We start from the raw sequence: 21719 nt of genomic DNA, 5'->3' as shown, positions 1-21719 counted from the left end.
ATTGCCGTAATTAGGGACCAAACACCGCCCATTCACCCCGAACCTGTAACGCCCCTGCAAACGCGACTCCCTCGAATATCCCTTTTCAAATCGGACGTCGAATCTCTTACCCTACGTTGGCGTTACACGTGTGCCTGCCTGCAGTGCGCGTCGAAACCTACAAGCGTAACGAAAAAATACTGTTTTTTTAACGATCGTGCGAATAATTTTCTCGAATTTCACGCGTCAAATGATTTGTCGTACGGCGCGAGTCGTTGGTCGAAAACTTTCAAGCTATTTCTATTTTCGACGAGACGGTTATGCTCGAAGAAAAAAAACAAAGTTCGCCTTTTATGCCTGACGCGTGATTTGAAGCGAGAGTGAGTAAAAGAAAAAAAAAAAAAATCGATGGCACGATTATTCTTCTTTCGTCTGAAGAAAAGATATTCTGTAAATTTTGCAAATATTCTAATGCTGTGGGTAGAACCTCGAAGAAATTGATCTTGAGCTCAGACAGCTTTTAGAGTAAAGCTTCGAATACTGCGAGGAATCCATCTGTTGAAATTTACATACCTATACGTACCTGTACATTGACGAAAAAGTGGGAGGGGAAGAAAATTTTCACATTTTTTTCACAAACATTTCATCGCTTATTCTTCGATCTTTTGTTTTTTCTCCCGTTCTTACAAATACTCCGGAGATTTTCCAACCAGCTACAGGTAATTTCTTTTCGTTTTTAAGATGCTGCAGGTAGAATAGGTTCGGTTTATCGGTACAGTGTAACTCACGTCTATAAAGTCGATTGCTTACAAGTTGGAATACTGCTCAGGTGCAGTTAAACTTAACGACTTTTCGACGACTCACTTTACATTCACTAACTCGTGAGAAGTTGTTGCATGCCGCAGTTGCAGTTCCGGTATAGCTGGTCAGGAATTGGTTTACTCGAAATTACCCGAGTCGTTGCGAATTACGACGTTTTCCCAGTGATCCGCTCTCTGCGAAAGTGTGAAAGAAAAACGAACAGCTTGACTGTAAAACAACGGTCCGCACCGAGCGAAATAAAATAAATTTCCTATTCTCTCCTCTGATCAATCCTCTTCGTTTCGTTCAGATCGGATCTTCGTCAATTAGCCTTCTTGCAGAGCGATATCCGACACGCGCAGCGTGTGTTCAAGAGACGCCGTATAATCGGCGTCTATATACATACGTACATTTCTGTTCCGGCTCGTTGATAAAATCATCGATTATGTCTCCGAGGTTCGACATGCGGACAGAGGTATAACGCTTAATAACGACGTGACTGCTCAGCCTCCATTCCAACGATTGATCGTTTATTTATCGCGAGTCATTCGCGTCGCTTCGCCGGCATGCAAAGTGCAAACGCCGATCTCTTACGTGTGTATCAGGTGTGTAAAGGTGTGCCGACGTACCTTGGAGGTGTATAATTTACAATTAGTGTACAATTTATTCAAGACAACGCGGCGCGAGTTCCTTGCGATAATGGGAATTTTGTAATAAGATAACGAGTGGTGTTTAGTTTTAGAAATGTGATCGCGTCAAGAAAAGGCTTTCGCCGAATCAAGGAATTCGCTCGACTAAATCGTTTTGACATAACTAACTAAATCGAAATTGATGAATCGAAGTCATCGTATTTGGAACAAGCAAGGGATAACGGATCGAAGTGAATGGACTCGAAAGAAATCTATTCCGTTGGTTCAAAAATTCCGCTCCCTCCGTGTAGGTATATTTATGCAATGACAGGGAATCTCTAACCCGCCTGAACTGCGGTGTATGTGTGTTCGTATTTATAGAATCGAGATTTCTAACAAAGATCTCGAGCTACTCGCCTCTGCTGCAGGAATAGTAGAAAGCTGTCTCCTTTCTCGCCGCCAATTAGTTCCGTCGGTTAGGCTCCTCCGCTTTTCCAAATAAATCCCCCTGCGACACGCGGCATCCACACTTCCAAATTTACCTCCATCTCTTTCTTTCGCGTTATACATTTTACATTTAGATTTTTCTATTTCTCGCACCTCGCAACTCGGATGACAACGCGAACGCTGTGAAAAGATCGAGAAACCAGTCGATTATAAGCACAGTTTGTCACGTGCGTGATAAAACTTCTTTATCCAAAATCGAGGGTAATCCGCGTCGTGCGGTGGATGCAAAACAATTCCAGTGAGTTTGGCAATAAATAGAGCTGCACCAACCACCCGGGTTATCTCTCTTTCTTTTTTGGCCGACAAATTTAGCTCAACCATTATAATATCTCTACTCCAAGCACGACGTTTCACGCTCACGAATTCCACCGCTCGCGAATATACGCGGTATAATTATAATTCATTGTTAATCTGCGTCTGCATCGTCACGATTTACGCAGTTTGAAGCTGACGAAATTGTCCAGGTATGCGTCTGCGGTATGAGATGCGGTGAAAAAGTATATACGGATATAAGTTTAATTTTTTTCTCCTTATTCAGACTTTCGAAAAATTTTTTACATACACATTCGTATGCTCATGTTATATGCGGAAATTCCGTGTTTCTTCTCTCGTAAATTAGCATAACGGTCTTTATCAGATTCGTGCCTGTCAGTTGTCAAAAGACGTTACGCGGAGGGTGAAATAAAAGTGTGAGAGAAGCATGCGAAAAGAATGAGAAAGAAAAATTTCTAACAATGAATAATTCATCCAGCCGGAGAATTCGGCCCTCGCAACATATCGTCGCGTGCGTTTTGCTGCCGCGTTCGTTTAGGTACGTACAATATACGTGTACGTCACAGCTCTATACAAGCTAGGTATGTAGATGGCGCTGAGGGGGTTGGGGGGGGGTGGTGGGGGGAGGCGATATTTTCCAAGGCGGTGAAATTGCTTACGAAACTAATTTATCAAGGTTAATATTCATAGACGCATTCGCGAAAATGGTCGTGCTTTAAAAACAATTTAATTAAATTCATTACCCTGGGGGCGGACCGGACGACCGCCTAGACTTCCTATCCTCTCCTATCCTACGCTCTCTAGTATAGCTGCATGCACACGAGTTTAGAAACCATCCTGCGGCTCCGCGGGACTTTGTGCATGTATACATGTATGTGTATTATACACGTATACATACATACCAACGTCGCTTACTACCATGGAAATTCGAGGGGTCCTATAGCATCCTTCCGCAGAGTCGTAATTCACCTTGATTTAGTTTCCAAAGAGATACCCTCCCCTCCACCCTCTCTGGTCGGATTAATCTTTGCCTACGAAATCCAGTCCCACGGTTGTGCAGGTTGACCCTCTAGGTAGGAAATTTGACCCTTTGCTATCCGAATGAGATTCGGAGACGAGGGAAACACACTTCGTCAACGTCTTTTATCCTATGCGGGAAGTTTGCGGGGACGGGGTTCAAATGCCTACTTTGAACAGTTTCGAAGGTGCTAAAATTGCCGAATTATTTGGTGGTGAAACTTGAAGTAAAGAAGACAAACTTTGATGGAACATCAGAGTTTCGAATGATCCGAAAACCAATGCTCAAAGTTCCGAAGTGCGGAAATGAGAAAATTTGAAAATCTAAAACGTCGAATTTCCTAATGACCAAAGAGTTTCAGTTCCGTGGATTTCTGACTCAGTGAAATTTCACTATTTCGATCTTTCTTTGTTTTGGATATTCGATATTCTTACGTTCGGAATCCTGGTCATTCCGGTTTTCGGTTTTTCTCATTTTTTAAACCCACTCGTCGAGTAAACTACACCATGTGAGTATATTATGATTTTCAAAATTTTTCCTTGTCGGAAATTTTCTCTACCGCAACTTGAATTTTCGGAATCATTCATTTCGGAACTTTGACCCGTCGGCTTTCCGACCATTCGAAACTTTGTCGTTTCTTCAAAGTTTGATATCCTTACTTCAAGTCTCGCTACCAAATAATTTGGTGTAAGGTGCTTTCGTAACTTTTCAAATTGGGAACTTCAACCCCGTCCCAGTTTCTGCAGTGCCTACAAAAATGCGGTTTTACGTTCAAAGTTGGACGAAAATTGTTTTAGACGTTGCAGATTATTGTTATTATTACGGTTATACGATCCGGATTTTCTTTCTATACGGAGAGTGAGATATCGCGATGATGTATAATGGGCCTTTTTCTCCCTCTCTCTCTCGCTTTGTTACTCTCCAGCGTCTCCCATCCCTTCCCCCGCAGATGCGGGTATTACGTGTAATGTCTGTACAGTATGCAGACGGCTCAGGTCAAAAGTCACAAGAGAGTTAAATAAATATTAAATCGAGCTAACGAACCCGCAAAGATGTGCTTAGCCTGCACCTCACCTACCAGCCTGTCGTGCCGTTGTAACCAGATGCTGGCGAGCCCTGGAGTTTCCGACTTTCTGGCAAGTTGTTCAGCTCCTGTTTTTCCTACGGTAGTTAAGGTAGAAATTACCTTTATACGATCACATTCGGAAACGCGGAAAAACAAACAAGACGGCCAAATAATCGGTCCGTCAAGAATATGACTAAATATCTTGTAAAGAAAAATAAAAAATACAGAGCATATTCGACCGTGGACTCGCATCCCACGTGTTACGTCAACGGCACTGACGTCACTCGTTTAAGCTGCTGCAATCGCGGCAAAAACTCTTTAATTCTCAATCCCTCTATCTCTCTCTCTCGCTCCCTCTCTCGACAGGCAGCGAACGAGAGAAGGAGAAAGAGAGAGAGAGAAGTAGAGCGAACATGTAATATTCTAATTGTTTTAATTTGTGCAGCCGACAATGACGAGCGACGAGTAGGTGTAGATGTAATGCACGTATAATTCGGAGCGGAAACGATTACGCGACGGAAATGTCGAGATGTTGCATAATTCGAGGGAAAAAAAAGCAATTTTATTTTTCTTTTTTTCTTTGTCATCTCGACTTTTCATTCAAGTTGAACGCACGATTCAACTTTTACACGACGCAAGTCTCCTCCTGCAATTTATAAATTCAAGTCATAAATTTGATTAGTCGTTCGTGTATGCGGCTTGAAAAATCAAGTCAGCTTATCACCCGTTCGATCGATATATCCGGTACGATTCAGCGTCAGCCATCCGCTTCGTGTTTTCAAAATTTCCAATAATTCGATGAACCCCGGTTCTCTGGCATCGACCCACGACCAGATACAACTAAATACGTTACCGATCACGGCTTGCTCCGAGACCGGGTTCTAGGCACGGTTTGGTAACAAGTTTCACTTCGAGAGCAAATAGATCACCGTCATTGGCATTAGTCTCCAACGATATTCGCACGGATCGGATTGATTTCGGTTAAATTTGATCACAGATTCGTCGATACCTGCGTGAGAAAAAATTTTGATAGATCGTAAGTTATGCCAATTGAGAGTTAGCAATCCCCGTTTTTTAAACTACGATACGTGAATTTGACAAGTAAGCAATATAAAAAATGTAGGAGAATCTTCAACGAAACATTGAGATCCGAGTTCACGTACATGGAATTCGAATTTTACCTACAGCCGTCCACTTTGCAGCTGGAAATCTAAAGATATTTTCTTTTACCAAATTGCAACGGGAATACCGGTGACGAATTTTTCGACAATTCTTTTCTTTCCCGTGTCATAAATCAAGGGGTGAAACCGGCTCGTGGAGGTATGTATATAATCCGAAAATTCGTTTCATTCATTGCATTCATTCCGGTTTGAATTCCTGCGGTGTATATTTGAGGCGGAGAAATGTTTGCACTGTGGAAAGTCGGAGTCTGCAGCGGTAAAGCGGGCCGAGATTTGTGTGTGTGTGTGTGTGTGCGCAGGGCGATAAATTTCGTCGCGTTGAGGCGACACCGATATTTTAAGGATACAAATTGCACCGAGATTATGATTGGCCCGGTCCACTGTGAATTCCAACTGCAGTGGCGGAAGGTTTCTGCGTGTATTCAAGCTGGCGAATAAATAACGCTTCCATTTATTGGATGTATAGAAATATTTATCGGATGACCGACGTTTCCGATACCCGCATAATGTGGGAAACGTAATTTTGCCCTGCCTGCACACGAAGATAAATCAATTACTTCGCGAGGAGCGGGAAGATAGGAGGGAGTGAAGAAGAAACTTGATAAAATGATAAACTATATGCGGAAAAGCTGGAGCCGCTGCTGGTGCTTCTTTCTAGGGGATGATAACAGTAATTAAAATTAATCATAACTCTGTCAGTATTATACACAGAATGCTAATGAAGTCGTTATCTCTGAAATTACGTAGAATGTCCAAGATTTTCATCTGGTAATATCAATTTATACAGAGTATCGGGTTGAAGTTTATTAATAAATAACTTACTACCGGCGTACTTGTCTTGCCGTGGAATTAATTAGTGTTCGGAAGGTGAAAAGTTGCTTGTCTAATCACTTGGATGCGATTTTTCGTCGCATGAAAAAAAAAACGGTGAACAGCCAATACTTGGCCAAAATTTGCACCTGTTTCCCGAAAGTTTGATTTCCTTACTTCAAGTTGCGCCAGTAAAAAATGCACAATTTGGCGCCTTCGGAACTTTTCAAATTCAAAATTTCAACCCCGCTCCAGATATTTCCTTGCAACGTACATCCAGCAATATTCTCGTAATATACGTGTGATTTACCTCCTAAGGATATTGCATATCATAAAGCGAGAAGCATCGCATACGGCGCGTTAGTTTTATTACGTCGTGTGTAAATATGCATTTATCGTATAGTTACGTATGTATATATATACTTGTACAGTTTGTCTCCCGGGGAAAATACTTCACAGGCAAAAAGTATTCGCTATTTTACCTGTACAATGTAACATTCACGCGTTTGCGTATAGACGTATATATTCGCTGCAGGCTACCTAGATACGAATGCGACGGGGCGAAGGGGATGATAATTTCGCACCCTCCTCTTCCGCCGAAAGGATCGAGAGAGGGGGGTTTCAGTTTATTTTACCCACCTCGCGGCGATACAGCCTCGATTAATCCAATTACCCATTCAAAATCGTTTGGCTCTTTTGTCTTGTTTATATACGTACGAAATTTGAATCGCTCTGCGGTGTGTGAAGTTTAAATTTAAATTTGCAGGCTTTGTACCAAGCACAAGGCAGAAAAAAAACACACACACACAGACAAAACAAATATGCCCTTTTATTCAGTTCAGTTAGAACAGATTTAAAAATCGGAAATCAGTCCCGTATTTGCATATCGATTCGGTCGATCACCTCTGTCATCCAGCTCTTTGTTGATAGTCCATAAGGGGGTTTGAAAATGAAGGGGATAAAATTAATAAATAAAAAAATGAGAAACACGAAGAAATTTTTGTTACAAAATACCGTACTTGGTATATTGATCCGCAGGCACAGCCGGTATGCACACTTCCGATGTTAATAAACGTGACGGAACGTGTATACTTTATATTTACAACCCCCGCACGAGCTAGCCTAGCACACAATGTGCGCATCCCGCCACGTAATTTATATTACAACAAACTTCAAAGTTCACGTGACGTTGAAACCTGAGCGTACAAGTATAGGTACATAAATTGATGCGCGGGGCCGTGTGTTATTGGGCCGAGCTGGCATTAAGCGGGTACAATGAAGGTGAAAGTGAATTTAATCGCGTTAATTTATGCTTTAACCTGTCGTGGAAAACGATATATCCGTGTAATGGGTATTGTAAAAGAACGAAATGACGTGAAAAAGTGTTGGTTAAGCGTTGCTCTTTACAATTGCGTAGGTAACGAGTGAAATTCAGCCCTCGGTTGCCGTTTCGGTTCTTTAAACAGACGAGAATACTTATTTTCACCCACAGCTGATTCCCCGTTTCAATCCTCGGGGCTTTTTCGGAGAATCCTGATGGGATGTTTGAATTTAGGTCAGATTAACCAGAAACCAACTCTCGTGTGTGAACATAAAAATCCCGTATCTGTGATACCTGGTACGTTAGTTATGGTTAGCTGGCCAAGGTGGTGGACAAGCAATGAAGAAATCATTGTGGCTCAATTTTAGAATGACTTTTACAGGAGTTGGCTTTTCAAAGTAGGAGTACGGTTCGTTCATCATGGTTTACTAAATTTCAGACATTGCTACTTAATAGTGCGAAGTAACGATTTTTCCAAACATGCATCGTTCAAGTATCCAAGGCTACTAACTTGATCCGCATCAATGCGACAGAGATCGCGAGAGTCGAAGTTCAAGGATCGTTGAACCAGCTTCCCAGTTCCCTTGGAAAACACGTTATAATTCACTCAATTCCCAGCCGTTCCGCGTATGCTTGGATTAAGGCCGCACCCTTGAGTCAGCTCAAGAGGAAATCAGATATGTACACGGGAAAAAAAAGTGACACAGTTTCCTCGGAGTTACCCACGTCTGTCTGTAATATTATATCAGCGGAGAACTGGATCAGAGAAACTCGCAAATAAATTACTTTCGTTCCGATCTGCAGTTAGAAAATTCAAAAATATAAAATGAGAAGATGAAAAGTTTTTTTTTTTCTTGTCTTTCTCTCAGGCTCTTTGAGTCACATGGTTATCTTTCAAACGGAAATGAATACCCACCGAAATTCAATGTTTTTTCATACCCGCAGTCACGTGTAAGCGAGATATGTGCTTAGCTTGCCTTTTCCCAGAATTTTCCGCATCCTCGTTCTCTCGTGTCGTGTAGAAGCTTGGAATGGGGGAGAAAACCGGGAAAAAGAGGAGCAATGGGGATGTGGATACCAGCTCGCTTCTTTCGTTACGATTGTAAATGGCGGACGCGTTGATCGGGCGGATCGCCGTGGGCGGGTGCAGCAAGAAATTTCCATAATGCGGTGTTACATCTTGAGGAGAAGAGGCACGTATGCAAAGGGTGTCCCAAAATTTACGCAAGATGTGATTTTTAATAAAAATACAGGCTTGTCATTAAAATCTGTACATTTTTTATTTATTCGTAAAGTATGATGCAGTGTGGAGTTATGTGCATGGAATAGCGTATCGGGTGAATGGGTGCCTCAGCTTTGCTGACACGTAAGCACACTTTTGTTGAAATTTTCCACGGCCGTTTTGCACAAATGCGGCTGAATTTCGTTGATAGAGCGCTCAGTTTCCTCATTCAAGGCGTGGGCGGTCGTGGGCGGGTTGGCGCCAGCCTTGTGGACTTGAAAAAAGCTCAAAGAAAAATGTCCAACGGCGTTAAATCGCATGATCCGGGCGGCCGATCCTGATCACCAAAACGAGAAATCGAAGCTGCAGGAAAGTTTCAAGAATAGATTGCGTACATGTGCCAGCAAATCCGTGGAGGCCGTACACACAACCCTGTACCGTATACTTTACGAATAAATAAAAAATTGCAAATTTCTTAGTTATAAATCTGCGTGTTTCTTTGAAAATTACGTCTCGCGTGAATTTTTGAACACCCTTTGCATACATACGTACATGCATACGGGCCGAGTGGAGAGTCGGGATTTTAAGAATATGGCGGATGTAAGCTCTCTTCGCGAGGCGGCGCGTTATCCGAAATCTGCCCCGGGCTTGGCGAGCTTTACCGTCGTCCCTGGCAGCCGTAACTCATACGGATCTTGTATACACGAAAGGGCCGCTATGCTCCCTCCGCTGGATAACTAAACACCACTTTTAGAAACATGCGCCTTCTTTCTTTCCCCTGTATATTCTCGTGTTTATTGCTCCAGCCGAGAACCCTTGGAAACCGAACCTCGTCTCCGTTTCCTTATTCCCTTTTGGGAGGACGCGCGGCAATCGTAGCGAGAATCAGTTACGGGCATACGCGTGTACCTATATTAGGGTGTCGAGGAAAAAAATAATTTGCCCTTTTCCACCTTGGAACCACCTAGAAAGTTTGGTCAGGCTAAAGGAAAGACTCTGTCGAAAGATGAGCGTTCTACGTTACGTGGAAGACTCCGCTCGGTTGATTTTTCACTTTTATACATTTTTTTTAATCTATCGAAGTATCGTTAATAACACGTTTTTTTCCATTGCTTACATCAATCGTTATATGAATTTACGTTACAAGTAATACCGACACTTGTAATATTTCTCCAGTCGATGTTTGAGATGTCGATCTGACGACTTTTTCATTATTAAATCAATATCATAATTTAGGAGAATAAGATACGATATATCGTCGGTAAATAATCAAATTGGACTGCGATGAGAACGGAGGAGAAAAAGATAAATTATAATTGCGAAAATCATATGTAGAGTAAAAATTGTAAATTGATGATGAAAATATGATTGTATAAATTTCTCAAGTTATTTTCTTCGTATACCTGTACATTTATTCGCTTTATTATACGTAAGGTATATGATATACGATATATAAACGATAAACTCTCATGCTTTTTACCGTATAACTTTCTTACACTCCCCTATATACGTATAATATACATATACCGCATGCATATATGTACACATAACGTCAATTTGCCCAAGTTATAATGGAATTTGTTTATTACATTATTATAACTTATACACGCAGCTGAATTCGAAAGGACCGATATTTCATACAAGCGTAGGAATAATTGTTTTTCTGCTCTCTCTTTACACAATTTTCGTAGTTAAAGTTGAATTATCGACGGAGAAAGCCCGTCCCGACCCAACATTATTATGTGTGTGTAAATATCGTTTACTTAATCAACTTTTCAGCCATCAAGATCCTGCGCCGCGTGCAGCTGTGTACAAATGCATAAACTAATTTCGACTTTCTCTCTCTTTTCATTTTCATGTTTCGCATCATCCTGGGAATCGGACATCGTTCGTGATCGTGTTTCTCTCTGTCTGTCCTCGAAACTGGTGATGGTGAAATTGTCAACGATTGGTGATGGTCTGGTGTATACAATTAATCTTAACACGATACATCGAATAATCCGTGACCCTCCGTTTTTTCCCCCCTCCGATCCCTGGCTTTTTTAAACACTCGCCGTTCCGAACGCGCCCCTCACGAAAACAAAAAAATAAAATAAAAATCACAACGCTTTCATTCCCCGTAAATATGAATCCGATGTAAAAAAACAAAAAAACAAACACAAACATCCAACCTCTGGATAAAAAACGGTTCGCCACGCATTGAAAATAAAATTATTCGTCCAATTTTTCCACCGCACAATGTACCTTATAATTGAATTGTTACTCATGTACCGACTAACTAACAAACTAACTATACATACGGCCAATTAATCACCGCTGACATGAAACGTGTACCGGCTTCTCTTTTGCTCCGCTGTAAAATGGGAAAAAAACGACACGCTAATAAAAAACGAATTTCCGTGACTTTCTAACCAAGCAGCCCTTTTATCAGGCACACTGAAGACCTACCAGCGGGCTGCATGTGACGAAGAAACAATGACGCTGAGATGCCCTCCGGGAACAACGATATCAGTGACGCTGGCACAGTACGGAAGAGCAGGGGTGGCAAGTGTCAGTAAATGTAGCACACCGAGTCCGCAGGCTGTAGAAAAGGAGCCGACTCACACCTGCCTTTGGCCCCAGGCACTGGAGGTAAGTCTCATGACGGAGCATATGTTATTCATACGTTAAGTCCTGCCATAACGGACATATAAAGCCGGTTCTGCGTACAGTTTCCGATACCGACGTTTTACCGATATCTTACCCACTTCACAGCTCAGACACAAACCTTTTTCTTACGGTTGAGTTTCTCACCACACTGGTCGACTTTGTCGATCATCGAAATAATATCTTCCGCATAGCGCTCTACGTTACCATAGCTTGTGTCATCGACGCGTGTCGAGCAAGATCGATACTTTGATGAAGGTAGAGCAGATAAAGATAAGAAGCAATCGACGATGATTATAAAATGGACAATGGTGACCAGCGATAACCTGAACTCGAAAAAAAGGGTTTGTGTCTGAGGTATGGAGCGGCTAAAATGTCGGTAACGTGACGGGAGAGGAATCTGTACGCAGAACCGGCTTTATACATACATGTATAACTACTCGGGATCGCATTCGATGTAAGCAATGTCTTCCTTGTGGGCATCACGTGTTCCACGGACAAATTATCTTCAATCACTTCGAGCTTCGCGGGAAGAGGGGAGGAGGGGGAGGGGGGATATGAAGAATCTCGCGGAAAAAATAATTAGGATCGGACGATACATGTTTGATGGATTATTGTTCCCGAGAGTGTATCCTATACGTTGTGTTGGGGAGATTTAATTTCCGAAAGGTTCGATGTTCATAAATTCTCTACCCGCTATTCTTGGGTATACAAGAGAGGGCATTTTCTTGTTAGATGAAAATCTCCCATTGGCAGGAATGGTAGATGCGTAGGCGTGCTAGTTTCGTGCAGTTCGCTCAACGATACAGAGATCAGAAGAGAAGACCCTTGTAAATTCGAACCCTTATAAATTCCGATACAACAAATAACGCCAGATCCCTCGGCTGAGTCGGGCGACGGTCTTTGGCCTTCGTTCGTTCGGTCGAAAAGCTAGATCCTTGCGAATTTTTTATTTCAATGTAGGAGCGAGCGTTAACCCATTGATTATGAAGAAAATTTCACAAAATTCATTTGATTCGAGGTTATTTGTACTAGGGAAAAAACAGGACCTTGGAGAGCACCTGTTATGTTAGGAGATATTTTATCTTCCCTTTTTTTTATATTACTGCGGTGACCTGCTCGATTTGATTATTGCAATCGGCGTATATAAAATTCACCCTCGAGAATCTCACCGCGTCTTGGGAAAATTAGTAGATGACTAAATATAGACAATTGCCTTGCTGTTTACTCAACTCGACTTAGCGGTGGCATAGACGTCTTTTATTTCTTTCACGCATGTTTTGTACGCTGACAATTTCCAGCTGAATTATATATACCAGCTCGAATAGATTTATCCAATTTACGTTTACTTCTCATTCTGTATTTGCACAACTCAATCAGTCTTTCTATTAATCAATTTTTTATGAATAGATCTGAGGCTTTTTACGAACTTTACAAACTGTTTCGATATTATATTTCCTTTTTCGCTTTGCACAATCCTCGCAGAGTTTGCAGGGTAAATTTTTTTTCCAACTTGTTCACTTTTACTTTAGTTATCTTTCTCTCTCCGTCTCTTCTCCTTGTTCTTTCATCGATTTGGTAAGGAAAACATAATTTGATATCGATGTGAAATTCCTTTTCCTTCTCTTTATATTCTTATTATCGTCAAATTTAATATCCGTCTCCGTTATTATTATCAGGTAACTTCTTTCTCTCGTTACCGTTTTTATTATTTTTATTATTATTATTGTTATTGTTGGTGTTGTTATTATTATTATTTTAGCAAATTAAGTCGAACGGGGTGATTATTAGTTCGTATAACTTGCGACTCGCGTATTTGTAAATTGTAAAGTAAACTTCTCCCCGTGGTTCTTTTTTTATTTATCGCATAGACAACTTGCTTTTATCGATAATAAGTTAGAGATTTTCTCGGGGTGTGCGTATATACGTACCAATCTATATACGACATACGTAAGTAGAATACGGTACAATGGAATCCGTCGAACAGTCTATCTGTCGAGAGAGAGAGGGAGAGAGAGAGAGAGAGAGAGAGCTTAATTTCGTATTTCACGTTTCAGTGCTGTCCAAAGGCGAACATTGCTCGATAAATTCTGCGCCCTTGGAAATCCTCGATCATTATTACATACCAGGGTGGAAATAATTTGGCAGAAATGAAAAAGGAATTCAGTTGGGTTGTATAACCCGTCGTAAAGCAGCTAGATCGAAGAATTATATTATTGTCCTTAGAAACGACGAGAGCATCGATATAATAACGTAAACTTGATTTTCACTCCCTCGCAATTTCGTCACGTAATATCTTCTCCTGCACTGTTGTTTTCACTCCGAAACGTGTCATCGAGCTCCATTCGAGGTTTCTCGGCTAAAAGCCCGCGGGTGTAATCCATGTTTCGGGATTCCCGTTGCTCTCTAATTTTCTCGTCTCTTTCGGCGATATCTCGCTTATAAATATACGCGCTGTTTCTCAAAAATACAAGTCGGCGTTTCGGCCTCGTTCGAGTAGCCTGGTGAAAAATAAAGCGAGGCCATGCAGACAGACATTCGCTCGATGTTTGAGAATACTTGGCGTTCTGGAAGGCGTAGGGAAAAGTGAATAAGCGATGTAAATGGCTTAAACCTACCCCCAAAATTCAACCCTCGCCTGCACATACGCCCACTGTACGAGCTATCAAATTGCATTATTAAACGAACGGTTGAATCCACGCGTCTATCTGCCTCCGTATACGTATACCTCCCCCTTTCTGACTTCAACGATGTTGTTTTATCATTAACCAGATATTTCCCAACCGAGTATATTTTCGTGTTGTTTCGAATTTGGATAACGCTTTGAAAAGTATTTCATTCGAACCCACACGCGGCTGTCTTTTTTTTCTCCCGCATAACGAAAATTTTTCGTACGAATTATTCCATCATCTCTCACCGGTGCTCGAGGAGGAAATTCTCGGGACAATTATATACCTAAAAAAAGTTTCGCAATTCGGTTCGAGTTACACCCACTTCTTTTCTCCGAATGCCTGAAATCATCACCGGTTTATATATAAAAATACACTCTGGGATTGTTTTAATTTTCTTTACTTTATTTCGGAATTGTTGTATACCACAGCAACGTTTGAATAGCGGAAGAGAGGTTGGAGTACCTCCTTGATTATGGAGACGAAGGAGGTTGAGGTGAAATCGATAGGTACAAAAGCCGGCTGCTGCGCTGCAGCTTTAAATATACGTATACGCTCGTATTTCTCATTGGTTCGTTGTTCAAAGTTTTTCAAACGGAATTCCACGCAGTTTCTCTCCGCTACTCGCTATTATTCCCGACATAACGTGCGGATTTCATACCGGTGTTTTTTTCTTTGCCAATTTTTCCACTGTTCTAAAGTGCGCTTCTCTCGTCCTGATCAAAGGAACGTAACGGGGAAAAGATAAAAAACCAAAGGCGGCGCCACTCCTACACGTGGGTGCGTATACGCTGGTCGAATCGATAAAAATATAAATTTTATCACAAACTGTGGAAGCGTGGGATGAATCGCGGATATCGTATCGAGATGACACGAAAAAACCTGCTTGAAGGTTTTCGGAAAATATTGAAATTTGAGGGGGAAAATTTTTCCACTTTAAAGCTAATCTCGTTATACATACGCACTCGTGAATGTGCCAGGCGGATATTTATATACCAGGTATAATATAATGTCGGAACGTATAATAATACACTTGAGCGAGCATTAAAACTGCGTAACGACTTCCATACACGAGGAGGGAGTGTTGGTTACGTGCTAATGATATTGAAAATCAGAAACGGATTTCACGCTGCTGGTTCATAATTTGCCAATATCCAATAACGTCGGAGGTTTCGTTCAATTAAACATAATAATTACACATTATGCAGAGTTGTAACATGGCTGCCTTTCCACCCTCGGGCGCATACACTTCAAGCGAGATTAATTAATCCAAAATTATACCACGCGATTCGCTGTAGGTGAACGTCATTTTTTTTGCCAATCATAAACGAACAAAAAAAGCCAGTTATTGGAGATTCCTCATTAACGAGATTGTTTAATTAACGATACGCGTATGAACCGATAAGCCAGTCGAACGGGTGGTCTGAGTGACGCGTTAGTACTCCCTGTTGCAGACCGTCGTGGAAGCCTGTCAGAAGAAACGCCAGTGCAAATTCAACACCAGCCCGGAAACATTTCAGGGTGATCCTTGCCCCGGTCTACCGAAGTACATCGAAATCGCCTACAAGTGTCGGCCATGTAAGTATGTGATATAATTTCAGACAATTGTTATGGTCAAATTACGAACTGTCATTAACTGTACATCGCACAGCACTAGATGCATCTACGGAGGTTGGAAAGGTGATAATTACGAGAGAGACGGAATTTTGTATGGGGCATTCCACGTCAAATTGACAGCCCATGAACCTCACCCCCTTCGATAACTTTTTGGTATGATGTTCTTACCAGTCCGAAAGGGCCTCGGGAATTTTTATCACACTTTCTTCAGCTGCTGGTGAAATTTTTTACAAAATTGTAAAACCGAGTATGAAAACACCATTTTCGAAACATCTCTTGAAAAAATTCACACTGATTCTATGATTTGAAATGTGATTTTTGAGCAACACGCGATAATGGGATCTCAATGTTCACTATTTTTTTTGCAAGCTTCTAGTTATTCCATGTCGGTGTTGTTTTTGCAATTTTTATTTTTTATATGCCTTGATCTAAACAGATTGCAGAATCGCATTACTTTCACGATTCCCTGATCTGTTTAAAAAAACAAAAGAATCTCCAATTCCAACATGGAACAATTAAAAATTTATATAAGAAAAACATTGAATATTGAGATTCTATTATCATGTGGTGCTTGAAAATCACATTTCAAATCATAGAATCCGTGTGAATTGTTACAGATTGTTAAAAATGGCGTTTTCGTAATTGGTTTTTCGATTTTTTTTTCAAATTTCACCGGTGGTTAAGGAAACCTGAAAAAAATTCCGGGACCTTTTTGATTCGGCGCGAACATCGTGCACCAAAAAATGATGAAAGTCGAAGAGGACGAGGTACACGGGCTGCTGATTTGACGCGGAATGCCCCGTACACGCACATTTATCGCGTTACGTATCGAGGCGATCTCTGAGGATATAACGAATTTGCGGCGGTCATGTCAACCGTCCGGCTTTCGGTCTGGCGTCAGCAGCCGCCGCTCACCTCTCCATCTACCCTGCAGGATTGGTGGTAACTTTGACACGTACAACACCGGGTGCACGTCTGCTGCTCACCCGCTGACATATCGCTACGGCACGAGAGCGTCGTCATGGCCCCCCTCACCTCGTACAACTGCCCGCCTACCCTGCAGGACAATGTTTAATTACCAATCGCTAATCACGGGCTTGAAATTACGACTCGCGCTGGTCGAGCCGTGCGATCGATCCTTGGGCGAGAAGGGAGAAGACTCAACTTTTCAATCTCCCGTTTTTTTCTCGTTATTCCTTTTATCATCATTCTTCTCTTATCTTGAGATTGATTGAATATTAACAGGTAATCCTGGGGGGTTGGACAGCTGTCCGTCATTTTGCACCGAATGAAAAGAGGATTGAAAAAGAAAAGAAAAGAAAAATTGGAATAGACGCAGCTGTGATTTGGGCGAGTGTTTCAGGCAGCGGTATAATCCCGGCGTATAGCTGCTAGTGTTACTGCAGACGTACGTTGTTCGCAAGAACGAGCTCAAAATTAGTCTACACACCGCGGCTCCCGCGGGAATGTATTCTAAGCAAAAAGCGGGAACCAGCTGTGACGATGTTCCGAATATGCATGCCGAAATATCATACGTTCTGTGAATTGTCACAGTGGAACATTGGCTCCTTGCGGCGTTGTAGAAACAAATGTGGTAGGCTGCCCAAGTCGCTGAAATCCCTTCTCTTCTTACTCTTTACAGACGAATTCAGAAGCAAGGTTGCCTGCGAGAACGACGCCGTGAACCTCGTCTGCAACCCGGGAAGCAGAGTAGCCATTTACAGCGCAGCTTACGGCAGGACCCAGTACGAGTCTCTGCAGTGTCCACAGCCGCTCGGTGTGCCGGATGAAAGTAAGTAGTAGGAGGCGCCCTGCGGTCGGACGGCTATAGCCGGAGGTCTTCTCCTCCGACGCCGGTAGCTCGCAATCTAGATGGTTCGAGGCCAGGGAGGCGTGAGATCAATTTTTGACAAAGGAACCGAAGGAAGGTGCAGGGTGGCCGCCTTGTTACCTGTCCCGGCTAGCCAGCAGCTCCTTCTTCTCCACCCCCATTTCTCACCCTCGAACTGCTCCGAGGTAGAATCTCGACGACGCCGTTCTCACTTCTCACCTTCTTTCCCGCGGAGGACACTCAAGATCCACGACAATGAGGAACAATGAACCGGTACCCGGTATCGAGCCACCCTATATAATGGCCCTTCGGAGTCAAGCCTCAATTGGCGGCCTCCAATCGTCGGTGACTTCGCCCCCGGGAACGGACTGCCCATGTCGCTCTGATCCGCGAACTCGGCACCCACTCCCACCACCCCCCCCCCCCCCTCCGCCCTCCTCTTTCCTCCTCACCGCACAATCAACTCGATCGACGCTGAAGGCTGCATGCTTTCACCTCGACGGGCTTGCATTCGCGGCTACCTTGACAAGTGTCCTCGTTATATATTCCGTTACCGATTTCAGCCTGCCTGATGAGCCACGCTACGGAAAGGGTGATGAACCTTTGCCATGGGAAACGGAGGTGTCTACTTACCGCCGATAGCCAGACCTTTGGAAAACCCTGCAGGCCGGAGAGCAAAGTCTACCTCAAGGTCGTCTACACTTGCGGTGAGTGTCTCTTTCAGCCTTCGTGTCCGCCGACCCGAATCCAGCCATTTTGAGATAGCCACTCGAAAGGCGGAAGCTCTTATCCCTGTCCTGCGTTGTACCTACGTGCTTCTTCCGGCTGTTCGTCCTCGTTATCATTCCAACGCGGAGAATATACCGTCCGTGAGAATGAGAGACGGAAACGAGACTCGGCTGATCGCTGTTTCAAACTTGTACCGAGTGCTTGACGATTTTGGGACCAGACCACCGAGTCAACTTGCAAGGCTTTGGTTTTCACTCTCGCGTTCAAACCACGCGGAGCCGCAATATTAAGCCGAGTATATATACGCAAGTTCGTCTCGCCTCGACCCTAGTTTACCAATGCGCATTGATATTTCGCACCGTAATCAGCTTTGCATAATTAGGATACTTCCCTTTGGTTCCACGCAGCTCAATGTTTGATTGCTCTTTGATATACGCCCACTCACTCTGGTACGCCAACCGACCACGTGCCTCTGCCTATTTCGAGGACAACTTGACTCCGCGTGCACAAGATTTCCGGCAAACCCTCTCACACCACCCACGTGAGCAAAATTTCGACAAGCCAAACTCAATTAGTTGCCCTGGGACATTGATTCGTGTTTATCAGGGTTGAAGAGATATCCTCGAAGGGATTCCGTCCGGTCAGCCAAAATGGTTTGGGAGGCATTTTTTCCCGAATTTATTTAGTCGTGGAATAAGTGGAGCACTGCAGCAGGGGATGGAACGAACTCTTGACTAATGAACCAGTGTGGGCGAATGGAAATGAATATAAACTTGTCGAAGAAAGAGAAGTGGAGAGAGAGAGAGAGAGAGAAAGAAAACAAAAAGAAAACGCTGGAGTAAAAATTGCTGGGCTAGGTATAGAAAGTGCAGCGCGTATCCTGGAGTTTTGCCAATTTGAGGAGGAGATCTAGATATCATCCGCGTAAATCGGGGGCGGCGCGGTGGTTTCATGTAGAGACGGTCGTAAAACCCTTCGGTTGATCTCTGCGGGACGGGTGAACCTGCCGCCGAGCACTATCTACACGTCTTGGAGAATAAGGGGTTAAAGCCTTTTCTGTCTTTCAACCTTAATGACGAAGATGCGCCGTCCGGAAGATGCCGGCTTCTCTTCGGCAGCCAAGCCGAAGCGGAGCTCCTCCATCAGGGACGATCCCTGGATCCGGGTATTCCTGCACCTTTATCCCGGTCGGTCCCCGGGGAGGGAGAAGGGCTAGACTATCGCGTTCATTTAGCGTTGGGAATTGAAACCATCCAGACCCACTGACCTGTAACTATACCAGACCAAAGCTAGTTCTAATTGGCCCCTAGAACTAACCGCGAGATTCGCCGTTTCCGCATCATCATTTCCGAATGCTATTCAGTTCCCACCAATCATTGCGACGGGTTCCGATGGAGTCGCGGAGAAAATCCTTCACAACGGTATCACGCCCAAATTGTCTCCCGACGGCATCTCGGCTCGGAGAAAAAGAGGAAACTTACTCCGCCTTCTTTTCTTCGTCATCTTCATTTTCATCCCCCTTTTCTTTTATCTCTGCGTACCTGCGATAAACAGGAAACAAAATAGGAGCAGAAAAGAAACAGTTTCTCGCTTTTACGAGCGAGAAATGTAGTTCGCCCCGAGACCCCGGGAGAAGATTTCTCTCTATAAATCCATGGTCTAGACTCTAGACTCTAGGTATATATTTTTACTTACTCGTACTCAGCGCCTGATGATTCGACGACAAGAGGGAGTTGTAGCTTTTCTACCGTTCGTTGTCGTATTTAAGTGTGTAGTCAGTCACCCTTATAGGCAACGTTTGCGATTCCATGAAGTGCGCGAGACCCGAGAGTGGGGTTCAGGTAACAATTCCAATTCCTCGTATCCGTCTACGATGTATCGGGTTACGTTGTCAGCGAGTATTTCTTAGGGATTAAACGGCAAGAAAGTGGGACATTCTACAAGGCCAGGTATCGTCGTTTTCTTCTTTCATAAATACCTTTTTCAAACATCGTTGACTCTTTAGTTCGCAGGTTATCAGTCAACGATAAGTAAGGTCAAGATACGTGATGTTTCTTAATTGCTTTTTGACCCCGTTTCAGGTGTTTGATATACACGTACAGACCAACATTGTGCGGGTTGTTTTAATTCCTGGATTTGTTAGAGCCTAGAGGGTGATTAATTGTGATTAAGTTTGTAATTGTTACCGAGTTAGAAAGCTTTCGGAAGTCTGTCGTATTAACAGAGGTACATGTATATACATATGGGGGGTACCTTATACCATCGCCTCGGGTAAGCGGAAGCCGCTTTGCATTAACCTTTCTTGCCAAGAATCCATCATTATTATATTCTCCTTCGCGTAACAAGCGTACCTACAGTTTCGTGCAGGATGTTCGGTAGACTCGTTCGCTGTTTTGGCCTCGCGAAATCAAATTTGTGTAACGTGGCTAACGAGAAGCAAATATTTTCTCTTAATTTACGAACCACTCGCAGACGGCAAACGTTGCGCTTTTTATTCCTTCCTTCTCTTGGCGAAAAAAGGTGAATAAAATACATATTGTATATTACGCAAGATGTACAAAAATTCGGGATGCTTATATCGAGTCTCGTATTTCGTTGAAACACACGATTGCTACGATCGCTTGTTTGAAAAATCTGTTAATCCGTGAGTTTGGAATAGGTTATTTGGCCTTTTGTCGAACTTGCATGGTATTGAGCTTTCATATACGGTTTCATCAACATTTTATTTTACGAAAAAGAGAAAACCGATGAAAACAAAAAAATGGTCCGTAAAAGTAGTTGGTCGTTATGCCAGAATAAACTCTCCTGTTCGATTGACCATCGGTTGTTTGCTCACCACTCCCAGGCGCGATGCGCTTAAAACTCGCCGAAAGCTTTTCAACTCTTGAATTAAATCCAAATTCGTCGTACTTGAATACTGCAGAGAGAGAGAGATGAAAAAGAGAATATACGGTTCTTTCACATTTTCCTTTCTCCCGGCAGTGTTTCCTGCATTCACGGGGAGAAAGGAATCGCTTCGTAATTGCAATATGCGGGTGCAGGAACTCGATACCGATTATCGAACATTCTTTAAAGTAATTGTATGAAATATAATATGAGTTGATGCATAGCTGGGAGAGGAACGGCGAAATATAGAGAAAAAATTCGATAGCTGCTACGTTTGGAAGTGACAAAAAAGAAAGAATATGCCTAGGTTGCAAACAGTAGAATAACTTTTCGGAACTTTCATGGTTGGATGAAGAGGGGAAAAAGAGAATTTCTCTTGGCATTCATCCTAGCATCTCATTTTGAATAATAAATTCTCTGCTGTTCGCTTGTGAATTGGATTGAATTTCTTTCATGCGTGTAAGTTCAAGGGTGTAGCGACAAAATGAAAAAAAAAAAAAAAAAACATACGCGTTTCCGTGTGTATCGATGTAA

At 42.8% G+C, this 21719-nt stretch overlaps 1 protein-coding gene across 5 annotated transcripts in view; it reads left to right on the top strand.

Annotated features, from left to right (window-relative positions):
- Positions 1-21719, top strand: part of LOC124186560 (protein eva-1 homolog C-like) — an 86938-nt gene that overhangs the window by 42957 nt on the left and 22262 nt on the right. For 3 of the 5 annotated variants that reach the window (XM_046578375.1, XM_046578374.1, XM_046578378.1), the window contains 4 exons: positions 11227-11438; positions 15562-15700; positions 17382-17531; positions 18134-18277. In XM_046578375.1, coding sequence (XP_046434331.1) covers positions 11227-11438; positions 15562-15700; positions 17382-17531; positions 18134-18277 — 645 coding nt within the window. The remainder of the gene's footprint in view (positions 1-11226; positions 11439-15561; positions 15701-17381; positions 17532-18133; positions 18278-21719) is intronic. The other 2 variants (XM_046578376.1, XM_046578377.1) reach the window with 2 other exon arrangements.

Source organism: Neodiprion fabricii, chromosome 7 (assembly GCF_021155785.1).
Source record: "Neodiprion fabricii isolate iyNeoFabr1 chromosome 7, iyNeoFabr1.1, whole genome shotgun sequence".
Lineage (NCBI taxonomy): Eukaryota > Metazoa > Arthropoda > Insecta > Hymenoptera > Diprionidae > Neodiprion > Neodiprion fabricii.
Note: the sequence above shows the minus strand (reverse complement) of the source record. Positions and strands in the feature narration are given on the sequence as shown.